At 37.2% G+C, this 12,223-nt stretch overlaps 1 protein-coding gene across 1 annotated transcript; it reads right to left on the bottom strand.

The window, feature by feature from the left end:
• Positions 1-2,992: 2,992 nt before the first annotated feature.
• On the bottom strand, positions 2,993-7,001 carry LOC129259076 (uncharacterized). The gene has a single exon (XM_054897342.2). It carries the CDS (start codon positions 6,525-6,527, stop codon positions 4,653-4,655), a length of 1,875 nt encoding a protein of 624 aa, XP_054753317.2. The 5' UTR covers positions 6,528-7,001; the 3' UTR covers positions 2,993-4,652.
• Between the last annotated feature and the right edge of the window lie 5,222 nt (positions 7,002-12,223).

Here is a 12,223-nt window from a genome sequence, read left to right as displayed (position 1 = left end):
ATCACATCAAAACGTACTTGAATTCAAGAGAACGTGACAGATCACATCTAATCGTTATTTTAAATCGGGGTGATCTAGGTAATCAAGAAACAAGTTTAGTGTGTATTATTCCTATGGAGAAGGACAATTATGGATCCCTCAACAGAGGGTCGTGGGTTCGAATCCCAGAAATGGCGTAATTTCCTTCAGCAAGAAACGGATCCACAGTGTGCTGCACTCAACCCAGGTGAGGTAAATGGGTACCGGTAGGAAGTAATTCCTTTAAAAGCTGTGTGCGCTATGAACGCCTAGCTTAGCCGGGTAATATAGGAGCGCCTTGAGCACCTAACAAGGTGGATATGTGCGCAATATAAATACCCTATATCATTATTATTATTAATATGTTTGTATTCTTTTTTTCTTTGGGGGGCGAGGGTGACTACGTCAAAACAATTTGTAGTCTTTCTTTGTTTCGGGAAAGGAAAGAGATTGTTTGCAAATTAAATTTCTGATTTTTAAAAGGAATTTTTAAGTTTGCATTTTTATCATTTTTTCGGTGGTAGTGGATTTCATTTATTTCATTAATTTGTCTTGCTGTCATCTGTTATCTTTCTATACTCCTGTCATTATGAATGGTTGTAGGTCATAGTATTCATTATTTACTATATTGAAAGTCAATAAACGAATAAAGTCTATGGCCACTTGGACTTTATTGATATCAGCCAGTCTCCAGATGAAGCGCAATTCGGGATAACTTGCGACCCCAGTCCGCAAAATTTCGTAACAAACCACAACGGTTCGTCATGGTCGTATCCAAACATACATGCACGTGCCAGATAGTCCTAAATCAAGTATCTGATCGTGATGTTCGTATCAGATCTTTACCTAACCGCGTACTCAATCGGGGCAATCCCATCGGAATGTATTTGATCATATCTGAACGGGATACAAGATCGTGCCACCTAAAAATGACCAATCGTGACCCACTCCAATTCAAGCGCATTAAATCGTATCCATTAGTATGACCAAGAAGATTCTATGACTGGAGTTCCATCAGGCAACAAATTTATTCAAGCAGCTGTTCATTTCTAAAGAAGCACAAAAGAAAGAACGGCAATGAGGACATTTTTGATGTCCGCCTTCGAAGCCGCCAGTTTCAATGAAGAAATCCGAGGGGTGAAATTTTATTAATATTCATTTGTATCAATTTTTTATGTTTCATATTAATAAACAAACTGAAGTTTGAATGCATGACAAAACATCAATAACGAAGGACTATTACGATGAGATATTTGCCCATATTATATCAATTAACTTTTAATTAGTGAAAAAAGAAAGAATTTGACCTTTACTGAAACCAGATTTTAACACTTTTCCGATCGTTTGCGGCGAATGAAAATTTCAAATGTGGTCGGTGGAATATTGTTATTCATTACTGTATATGCCGGATGAGTGCCCGCACATGCCCAGTCGAGCAAATTTGAGTCATATTTCAGGACATATTGCATAGTTTATTTTCGCGTGCCTCCGAATTATGTACTACACATATAACCAGACCAAGATGCGGCGAAAAAGTAATTATCATCACAAAAGCATATTTCCCTTTATGTATGACCTATAGCTGCGGAGTCATGCGGGAATCATTTGTCTACACAATTGCAAGAGATGTTGAGCAAAGTGCATGCCTGACATACTTTCTGCTGGCGGTTCTTAAACTTGTTCAAAGAGATTTTATATGCTGTTACTCCATCTGATTTGAAACCTCCTTGGTATGACCTCGTATCTGAACGTCAAATATCAGATAAGGTGACCAAAAATCTGTGATCAGCTACGAAAGGGCAATCGCGGCGTTCGTAGCGCGATTCATGACAGTGGGAACTATGAATATGCAATTATCATTTAATGAATATATGAAATAAATCAAATTTGTGAACTATTTTGGAAATTAAAAGATGAAGACATCTTAAGGGTGCTCTTGATATAAATGGCCTTGTAGGCCTTTTTTCGATTAAATGACTAAAATTAAAAATAAAATGCAATCACCAGTAGAAATCCAGCATGAAAAGATTCACAGACACTTTCTCTTATTCTGCTCTAAAATATGTATTTATATTTAATGATTAGTTATTTATTGCTCTGTTTTATCATTACTAACATTGCTATCCCTTGCATTGTTATTAATTTCATTAAAATGTTGCAATTAGTATCGTTAACACTATTGCTGTTATTACTAATCATTATCATCATTATTAGTAATGTTTTAGTCATTAATGTTCTTTTATCACTATTATTGTTGTTATTACACGTATTATGATTATCAATATCTGATTTTTGTTAATGTTATTATCATGATTTACAGCTTTTTGACAGGCAAATAGCAAATTTAATGATAATAATTCCATTGCATTTCGATAATAAAATACTCACGTGTCAGTTTCACATGGAATATTTTTTGACAAACTACTGAACCACAATGACTTTTGGCTTTTATTCTGAGCACACAGCCATGATAACAACGTTAATAGAACTCAGTGCTGTACTACTGATATGTGTACATCTTCCGCTTGGTAACTTCCGGAGCACAAGGTTATATCCTTCCGGTGTCATCAGCAAATCCCACGTTATCTCTCTCTCCCTCTCTCGATCTGTTTGTTTCTCTCTCCCCCTTCCATCTGTATCTCTGTCCCCTATATTTTTTTTTCATCTCGCTCTATCTATCCTCCCCCCTTCTCTTTCTTTCTCCACCTGTATCCCCTGTAACATAAGGGGGATTCATCACAACAAAGTGATGTATTGTTTAGTAAATATTATATATTTTTGTGTTATTTTAGTCTTCTTTTTTGTGTGTAATAAGGGATGAGGGTGTGATATGGATGTGTGTGTGGGTGTTTATTATTTCATTATGATAGGAAGACTCATACACTGTATATGTCTTTATTCAGTAAAGTAATCTTGATTCTTTCTTGGCGCTTTTCACTAAAAAAATAATTCGAGGCACAATAATAAAAATCTCTTCTTCGTTATTTCCCCTCTTTATATTTACATTATCTCTATATTACAAAGGCTATCTTTGTTTTTACAAATACTTTTCTAATTCAATATACAATAATACACCCCCATATAACTCTACTATAAAATTACACTAATTTACATCATATTTCCGTAGGAAAGAATATGTTACAGACCTTTGCTATACAATTTATTACAATGCGGAGTTTGAAATACTAACTTAAATGATTTTGTGCAAATTCCCAATCCATTCAGATTCATGATCATCATTTCCTTTCAGAAGTACCTTTCTTCAAACAACTTCTAAGAATGGTCCAAGCCGGCAAAATATAGTTTAACAAAGTAATAAACTTCCAATTTTGCACTTACTTGATAATTCCATAGTCAAAACGACATTCTAAGTACATGTACATAAAATAAATACTGTGATATCAATAATGAAAATATACAAGAAATGTAAAGGCAGCTATTATCGTATAATAATATTATGAAGACAAAAAACTCCTAATTTGTTACTACGACGTAGATTTGATGAAATACCAGATCATTTACGGAAACGATCCCCTATCCCCCATGATATTATCATTATCCCTAATTAAACGTTTTACTTACTTGTAAGTTTAGTTTCTTCTATAAAACAATCATCTCAAGAGTTCCATTGTATTTGAGTAGACATTACAAAGCATCAACATAAATGTTGTTTATGTTTAACGGCTAAGTAACCGTGGAGAAATGCAATGAACTTGGTCCCATACTCCAAGCGACTCGTTCATGCCCGAAGGATTGAAAGGGAGCGTAATGTTACTCAACGTTTTTTTTTTCTTAACACGTAAAAGATAATGTAATAGGTTGAAATCTGGAGGCATAACGGAATATTTCCTAAAGAATAAAAAAAAATCTACAATTGAAATGCCCAACTTACATGAATTCGGAAATAAATGACTGGCATTGTGTTTGCTTAATCCGTAAGTTTAAATTCACTTTTTTATTATATTTTTTCATTTTGAATGAATGAATTGAAGGAAGATTAGACACAGTTTTAAAACAAGGAAAAGCAAGAACGGAACAAAAATATGCACCAGTGAATTTGAATCAAATTTTCAAGCTAATAAGGACATTAAGCTTTGCATTTCAAACAGAAAAAACCATTACTTGGGATGACGACGTGATATAATTTTTTTTTCAATTTTCGAAAGGTAGTCGAATGCATTGAGAAAGTCATAGAGAATGGCGCATTTTCGTGAGTGTTTTACACGTAAATGACAACGATAAGTATGTTTAGGTGATTTATTTATTGAATCATTGATCGTTTCATCTAATAAAGAAACGATAATCACGAAGAAAGATGGATAAAATACTAAAATTGCACAAAGATACAGAAAGAGAAACGTAAGTAAGATATCACACACTATTATTTTTGTTTACAGCATATACGCTTTCTTTGACTTGCTTAAAATGTAATCAGAGTTTTCAGAGACGTATGAAATGGTAGATTTAATCTAAATTATAATTTTCTAATCAGTACAGTAAACGGTAAATGTAAGATATGTTATTACAGCTTATTCTCCATATTTAGGTACTACAATTATCTTGATTAACTGATTAACTTCTATGTTGTTCAAAGTTGGGTTTTAGTATAAAGATCATATTTAAGATACGTGTGGTCAAACTTCGGTATGTTTCGCAAATCTTATATTACAGTTGTTCACACTGAAGTTCTGCTTTTTTGGGTGGTAATCGAATTCGGAATCACTGTCACTGGTGTCTGATATTTCTTGCCTCTCCTCTTCAATTTTATCATCGATAAAAGCGAGATCCGTCTGACTTGCATGGGTCGTGTATTTCTTTAGAGGGGGACACTCCTCGTACTTATGCTCGCTTGGTTGTCGGGTAAGAGCAGATTTCTCGCTGGGCGGCGATGGCGGGCTGCCTCTCTTCGGCGACCCTTCATACACGTTGTCCGAGGCGTGGATCCGATGGAAAGGAGATCGGTCCATGTCATCCATGGGAATTTCTTTACCACACTCTTTGCCGTATTCCTTGCCGTACTCCTTGCCGCACTTTCCACCCAATTTACGCGTGGGGGATCCAGTTAGCTTTGGGTTGGCCTTGTACTCGGGTGACTCCAAAGATCGTAGGTGCATAAGTGCAGTAGCGGAATCAATACTCTGGGTGTCGTAGGAAATGGTGCTGAAGTTGCTCTGCATCCGTCCCAGTGAATTTCCTCGATGTTCGGGGTCTGGGGTGTTGTGACGGGAATGGAAGATGATGCTTTCGGCAATGGAGCGGGTATCATCTGGACCAGACATCATCGTTAGCTGGATTGGTGTTTCCCGACGTCGATTGAAGGCGATGTAGCCGAGGATGATGATGACGACTAGGAAAGCGGTCGCGATGACTATTATGATGATATGCATGGTTGTCAGCGTCACCGGATTTATAACTGGGGCTGTCGATGGCGTCGGAACTACTCCATCGGTTGCTGGTTTGGGGGTTGTGTAGCACAGGGCATCGGGATCATCGTTCAATACATGAATTGTAATGGAAGTAGATGATTCTCCGATGGTATTGTTGGCCGTGCATGAGATGACAGCTCCATCATATGCCATGTCGACTTTCGTTAAAATCAACTGGTCTTGCAGGGTTATGTGATTTATACCCTTGGAACATCCTTGTGCTTCTATCACTGTCCAGGTGTACTGAGCCTCAGGGTTAGCTGAGGTAGCGCATGTAAAAACAATACTTCTGGCATTGACATTGACAACCGCCACAGATGGATTGTCTTCGGGAAGAACTACAGAAGTTATCACTATGTCCATTGGTTTATATTCAACAACCAGCGGGCCGACTGAGCAGTATTCTGGCTGTGGTAGTAACTCCTGGCTCAACATGCAACGGAATACCTTCCCGTTGTCTTCCCTATCCAGAATCTTTCTATAACTCACGCTTTTCTCGTTGAAAGGTGTGTCGGGTGTTTCGTTAATGGGCAGTGAGTCGTAGGTCGCTGTCAGAGATGCAGGTGGATTTCCAAGGTCCGTTCGACAGCCGAAAATGATTACATAGCCAACGCGCAAGTCTTTGGGCTGTGATGGCGAACACATAAACGAGTCGGTCGACGGTGGGTACTCAATGTTCAAAGTGCCGTTATCTGACTCTGCGACAAACTGTCTAGTAGAAACATGTTGAATTTTACACTGATATCGTCCTTTATCTGGAGATATGATGTCTGTGATCTCAATCGAGTAGTCCCCTTCGGACCAGTTACCTAACAAGCTAAAGCGAGACACATCAAGGTGCCGAGAATCAAGGCTCTCGTTGGTACTTCTGGTGATTCTTTGGTTATCTTTGAACCAAGCAACAATGTACTCTGCCGATTTGTCTCTGACTCTGCAGGTTAACGTCACGGTTTCCCCGAAGTTTACAGTCTGGTTTACAGGTCCACTGATAATTGAGGGCTCTCCTTGGCAGTTTGCGAGTCGAGCAGTGTAGATTAGAAGGAGTATCAACACTCCAGGTAGTTCCGTCACTACACATTCCATATCTTAGAGTTTATATCAAACACGGGCTCTAAAAGTTTGAAAATGTTTTATCTCGTTGATAAATCATTTGAAAAACCACTTGTAGTAGATGATATTAAGTTTTGGTTTATTTATTCCAGAACGATCCAGTCAAAAGAATATTAATCCAACACGGCTGATGAAGTGACGTGGGAATTTTGCAACTCCTCGTTTTCGAAATTAGAACAGTCTATAGTGAATGTCACAAGGGCTAGTAGTCAAACAATCGATGCTTTCGAATTGGTAGGTATAGACAATAATGGTCTCAAATCATCTGATTTCCCTAAATCTATCCAAACCCTAATCGTCCTAAACCGGTAACACCTTCTGCTTGCGGATATCCGGCGCATTGTACAACCATGGTTGCTTGCACTGCATGTATCATGTGCATTGGGTGCACCAAAGCTTTAGGAGAACACGATAATATGATTACGCATGGTATGTTGAGACAATGGCCCGTATTCTGATAGCAGGTTTAACTTAAACTCTGGTTTAAAGTTGTGGTTTAAGTATGGATAGCCAATTGTTACATAAATCACAAACAGTAGAGATATCATACTTCAGCTCATTTGGCTCTCAAATCATTCATAATTGTCTAGGAAGTATAAATAGATGATTGTCTTCACCATCGATGAATCAGGAAAGAGCACATTAAACATAAGAAACATACAACTTAATAAAAATGTTGATACTTTTGGCTTCCCATACTTAAACCACAACTTTAAACCTGAGTTTAATTTAAACCCGACTTCAGAATACGGGCCATTGTGGTTAAGGACATTAGAAGAAATTGTTTAAATTAGACTTAAAAAACGAACCAATGAAATGGGAAAGGGAAATGATTACTCTAATAAACATGATAAAGTAGGTCTATCATTCTTGGTCTAACTGAAAGAGTAATAGTCCTCTTCTCGTTCACTCAATAATCGGTTAGGCCCAAAATAGGCTTGAATATACAAATATAAGGTGATGCACAAGACAAACCAAATTTGTCAAGATAGTTTTGTACAAAAATTTAAACTGTTTGCACTAGAATTTTAAAGGGCTCTTACTTTTTAAAAGAAACTTGTGAGTGAGCAAGTTTCTTTAAAAGATAATATTATACATGTACATGTTTAAGAAGGCCTAAATCCGACAAAATTGCGGACAAAAACTCCGTTTAAGACAAACTTACTTAATTAGTTTATACAAACATTTTTTCTTCATTTTATTAAATAAGCACATGCATACATTTTCACCAGTAATGCACAGAGCATATTCATATAGATTCAAGAAAAAGAAAAGCCATGTTGATAAAAATCCTCGCTCAAGAGCATAAAGTGCCGTGCAGTGAATCGAACCCACGACTTGGGTGTAGTCAGGCGCCCAGGCCACGGCACCTCCACACAGAATAACCCCCTCAACCAGCCATACGCCTGCACGCAAGCACAAACGCACACACACATAGCATGTGTGTAAATGATACATCGATAGACAGTGAAAAAAGGCTCAATGTGGCCTTAATCATATGGTTTTACCCGAATGTAGCTATTGCGATACCTGGAGAAGATTTTTTTTTTTTTTTTTTTTTTTTTTTTTTTGGGGGGGGGGAATGCATAAATCATTATGAACTTAAAGATACCTTTTGTGTAATCTTCTTAGAGTGAGTTAAATGCAGCTATGGTTATATTGCTTAAATAATACTTAAACATTACATATTGCTTAAATATCTTATCATATGAACAATGGTAACTTTTAACTTCAAATCAAAATGGAACACAATGTGCGAAATAATATCTTTTATATGGAATTAAACAAGCATTCAAAAGTCTGTCAAACGAAGCAATCGAGAGCTTCTAGATGTATTTTTTACGTTTCCTTGTTTTATCTTTATTTCTCGTTCCTACTCCTTTTTCAACCGATGGTGGAGGGGCGTGGATGGTCCCTCCTAGTTACGCAACCGATAACAGGAATGCCTGAAAACTTTTCTGGGTTCCCATTACGTCATCGGGTTAGTGCGTAACTTTACAGATTGCTATAGAGGGCACCCCCCCCCCCTGCACAGATTTGCAATACGCCATACTTACACAGTCATGTAATTTGACTAAAACACAAATTCATCAAAATAATACGGTAGACCAAACAGGCGACAGGATATACACAGACATGATATATTGGTTAAAACATTACATCCAAAACTTAAGTCGAAAAAATACATCGGGACCACAAACCTGCGCCTACGTGTATACTGACACCCAGCAAAACACATCTTGATGCCACATTTTCTCCGCCGACTTGTTTTCAACGATGTTAAATGTGGCAAACAGGCTCCTGGATTTCCCTTTTCCTCACGATGTTGTCCTAGTCATCTAAAAAGAACATTAAGTGGTTGACTACTGAATTCTTCCACTGGTCACATATTAGCTACGGAGACCGGTCTATTCCGACAAGTAACAAGTTAATGGCCGACCTACAAAACAATGTAATTAATGTGTTTTTCCTAGTGTAACAGGCACTACCATGCTTCCGAGGCATCATTTTAAGACGTTTGCCAAAGGATATCATCCATGTAAGAGTTTATTTTATTATTTGGTTATTGCTGTTTTATGTCAAGTCTAAGTCAAGTGAAACTGATTTGGTTCCCTCTAATAGCATAACGTCTGTATTTTTATTTTGTGGCAACGCGATAATCTCTCCCGCGACCACTTATTCTTAGTGAATTCTATGAAGGTTGATGGTTAGGATTGGGATAAGGATATTGGGATTTTGAGTTCAGAGTGATGTGAGGGTGATGATTAAGATTGGGTTTTGGTTTGGATGTTAGGTTATATGTTTGGCTTAATGTGTGGAATTTCCGTATTTTGAAGAGAAATTCATTTTTACAGGACCAAACCAATTTTGTAGAGTATCAATCAAGATGGAAAGATTAGAAAGTCAAAAGGGGCCTAAGCTTTCGATCCTAGCAAAATCTTCGTCGGAGGCAAAATGATGGAAAGATGGAAGATGGATCCTTTGACTTGCCGGTCATCAGGTCATTCAATACATTCGATGTTTTGGGGGGTTGTGGAAATGTCTAAAATATGCACAGTTCTTTCCGGAATGAGCTATAATACACTTTATAAGGATGCCCAGTTCACTCCAGAGCTTTGGCCCCCTGGTATCACTCCGATGGGAATATGATAAGGGACTATATTAGCTTTTCAGCATGTAGTGAATAAGAGGCAATTTATAGAATCATATAAAGGAAGTTGATAAAGACTGGTAGATTGGCCATGAATACATTTGCCGAGCGAGGCTGACAGACCAAACTTACGTATATGTTCTGAGGGACTTCGCATATCTGCAACTGGACATACCAAACCTTACTGGAAAGCTAATTATTAACATGATTGCCAGTTACTGTATTTTTTTTTATTGTTCAGCTTTTTAAGTTATTCACGATGTTGACGTGTTTTTGGACATGTCTCCAAATAGCTGTGTTCTGGGGAGTCCAGGGAGATCTTGATCAAGGTATAGTCTTAACCAGATCGGCACGATCAGCTAGAGCCGACAATCAAAAAAGAAATACCCCATTGGACCTAATTCATGCAATGTCAGCCATGCCTAAATTTCCTAAAAATGGGTTTAAAACACAACCATGACAATTTTCTCAGCGACAGGGTAGTTTGGCTCATTTCGATTAGGACATACGACCTAAACGGGGTAGTTTTAAGGACTTCTATTACAAGCTGAGTCACAAGAAAGACTTACAAAACAACACGTTCTGTTGAGGGCCCGCTGTACTGGAGGGGTATTTCGATAGCGTATATGGCTGTATTTTATTGCTTTGTACATAAAATATCTTAATAATTAATACCTTGACCATGTTGACCAAGGCCTGAAAATCTCAACACCAAAGTAAATTTTATTGATGCGGCAACATCTATGAAATTAGGAAGTTTTCGCAACGACTACACTGACGCTTTCTGGAACGTAGAGGATCTATTGTCAAAAGCTCTTCATGACAAAGGAGTCTTTGTCGAAAATCGGTGAATCATAACAGCAGTGTCGTTCGTGACTCAGGACAAACGACATATTTGCAAGTTCTCATCAGCTCGGAATTTTAGCGACGATCAGCTGTCCGATTCGCTAATTATTGACAAAAGCCTCTCAGCTGTCCATTATCATTTGACGGACATTTTTAATTCATTTACTGTGTTCTTGAACCCCGTCGTGTGTCTCGGAGCGAAACTTTCCAAACGTCATATGCATAACACTTCCTTATTATCTATTTTTGACAGTGGGAAATTAGACCATGTAAAGGAAGAATCTGCTATCACAGCTATACTTTTCAGCGAAAATAATAATTATTCTTGGATTTGGTAGCCGGAGAACGTGTGAGCTGCAAAAATGGGCTATGGTCGATATGCTTCCGAGCAACAACCATTTATTATGCTTTTATTATCGCCCCTGACCAGCCTGTAGCACTGCTCCATTCTGTATTGTTTGTTTTTACCATGTATACTATTCATTTATGTTTGTATCATGATTTGGTCAAATAAATAATAAGAAGAATTGTGAGGTCTCGAGGTTCGATTTAAAAGAATAATTACGTAAGTTATATGTATATGTATTCCAAATGTTTACCTTTAAAGTTGAATGAGTTTTCCACACATATTTTCCATGTGGCTTTTACATTGAATGACTCGTGGGAAAAGTCTGAATTTGTGGTTATCTTGGTATAATAGTCGATACTAAATATATGGAAAAATCTATTTTCATAGCTGTTTAGGTGTCATGTTCTTTGTCATTTTCCATTTAATTCCGTATTTTTTCATCATTTGCGGCATTTCAGTTATCTCTCTTTTAGTCATACATGTCTATCTTTGGAAAGCAACTAGGAAGTACTGACGAATTAAAGTCACATTAAAAGGAATTGAGAGTTAAAAGATAATACCAAAATGAAATGATCAATGAAAGACAGAAAAGTGAATGAACATGATTGGTGATATATATATCTATATATAGCAAAATTGGATGCACAGTACAAAACTTACATTAAAAAGTTGTAATCATTTGACATGTAACAGATTAAAATGGCGGATTTGCCTTTGTTTCATTGGCAATTTATTTTTGCCTAAAAAAACCTGAACTCCATCGAGGTTGTAAGGAGGGAACTAAAATGGTATTCTACAAATTTGCTCCCAGTGATATGAAGGCGATATTTTTATCTTATAGCGTACATATTTTGCATAATAATAATCCCTTAATCTGAGCAGCCGTGTTTCATCCCGTGGTTACTATAATTTTGGTACTTTTGGAAGCAACTGAAATCCTTGCATTTCGATTGGTCATGGGCGACTATAACGCAGAAAAACACCAATAAAAGACTTCCTAAAGAGTTCAAAGTGAAATTTGTGAAATCTTTTGGAAATTTTTGTGTCATTTCACTCGTTGCAACTGTAAACAAAACTGTAGACGATATGAAAACAAATGAGAAAAAGTACAATCCTCATAAAAATATTTATGTTGAACCAACAGATGGCGTAATAAGATTAATAACCAATATTGACTCTTTTACTATACGACGATGCATTATAACATGTCGAATGTATTATTACCAACGAAAGTGTAGTTGCTCAATTAGTCCTTATAAACGCAAATACCCTCACACACACACACACACACTCACCCTCACACACCCGAACGCACACAGACAT

This window comes from Lytechinus pictus, chromosome 4, assembly GCF_037042905.1.
Source record: "Lytechinus pictus isolate F3 Inbred chromosome 4, Lp3.0, whole genome shotgun sequence".
NCBI lineage: Eukaryota > Metazoa > Echinodermata > Echinoidea > Temnopleuroida > Toxopneustidae > Lytechinus > Lytechinus pictus.
The sequence above is the reverse complement of the archived record's forward strand: the minus strand, read 5'-3'. Positions and strand labels throughout refer to the sequence as shown.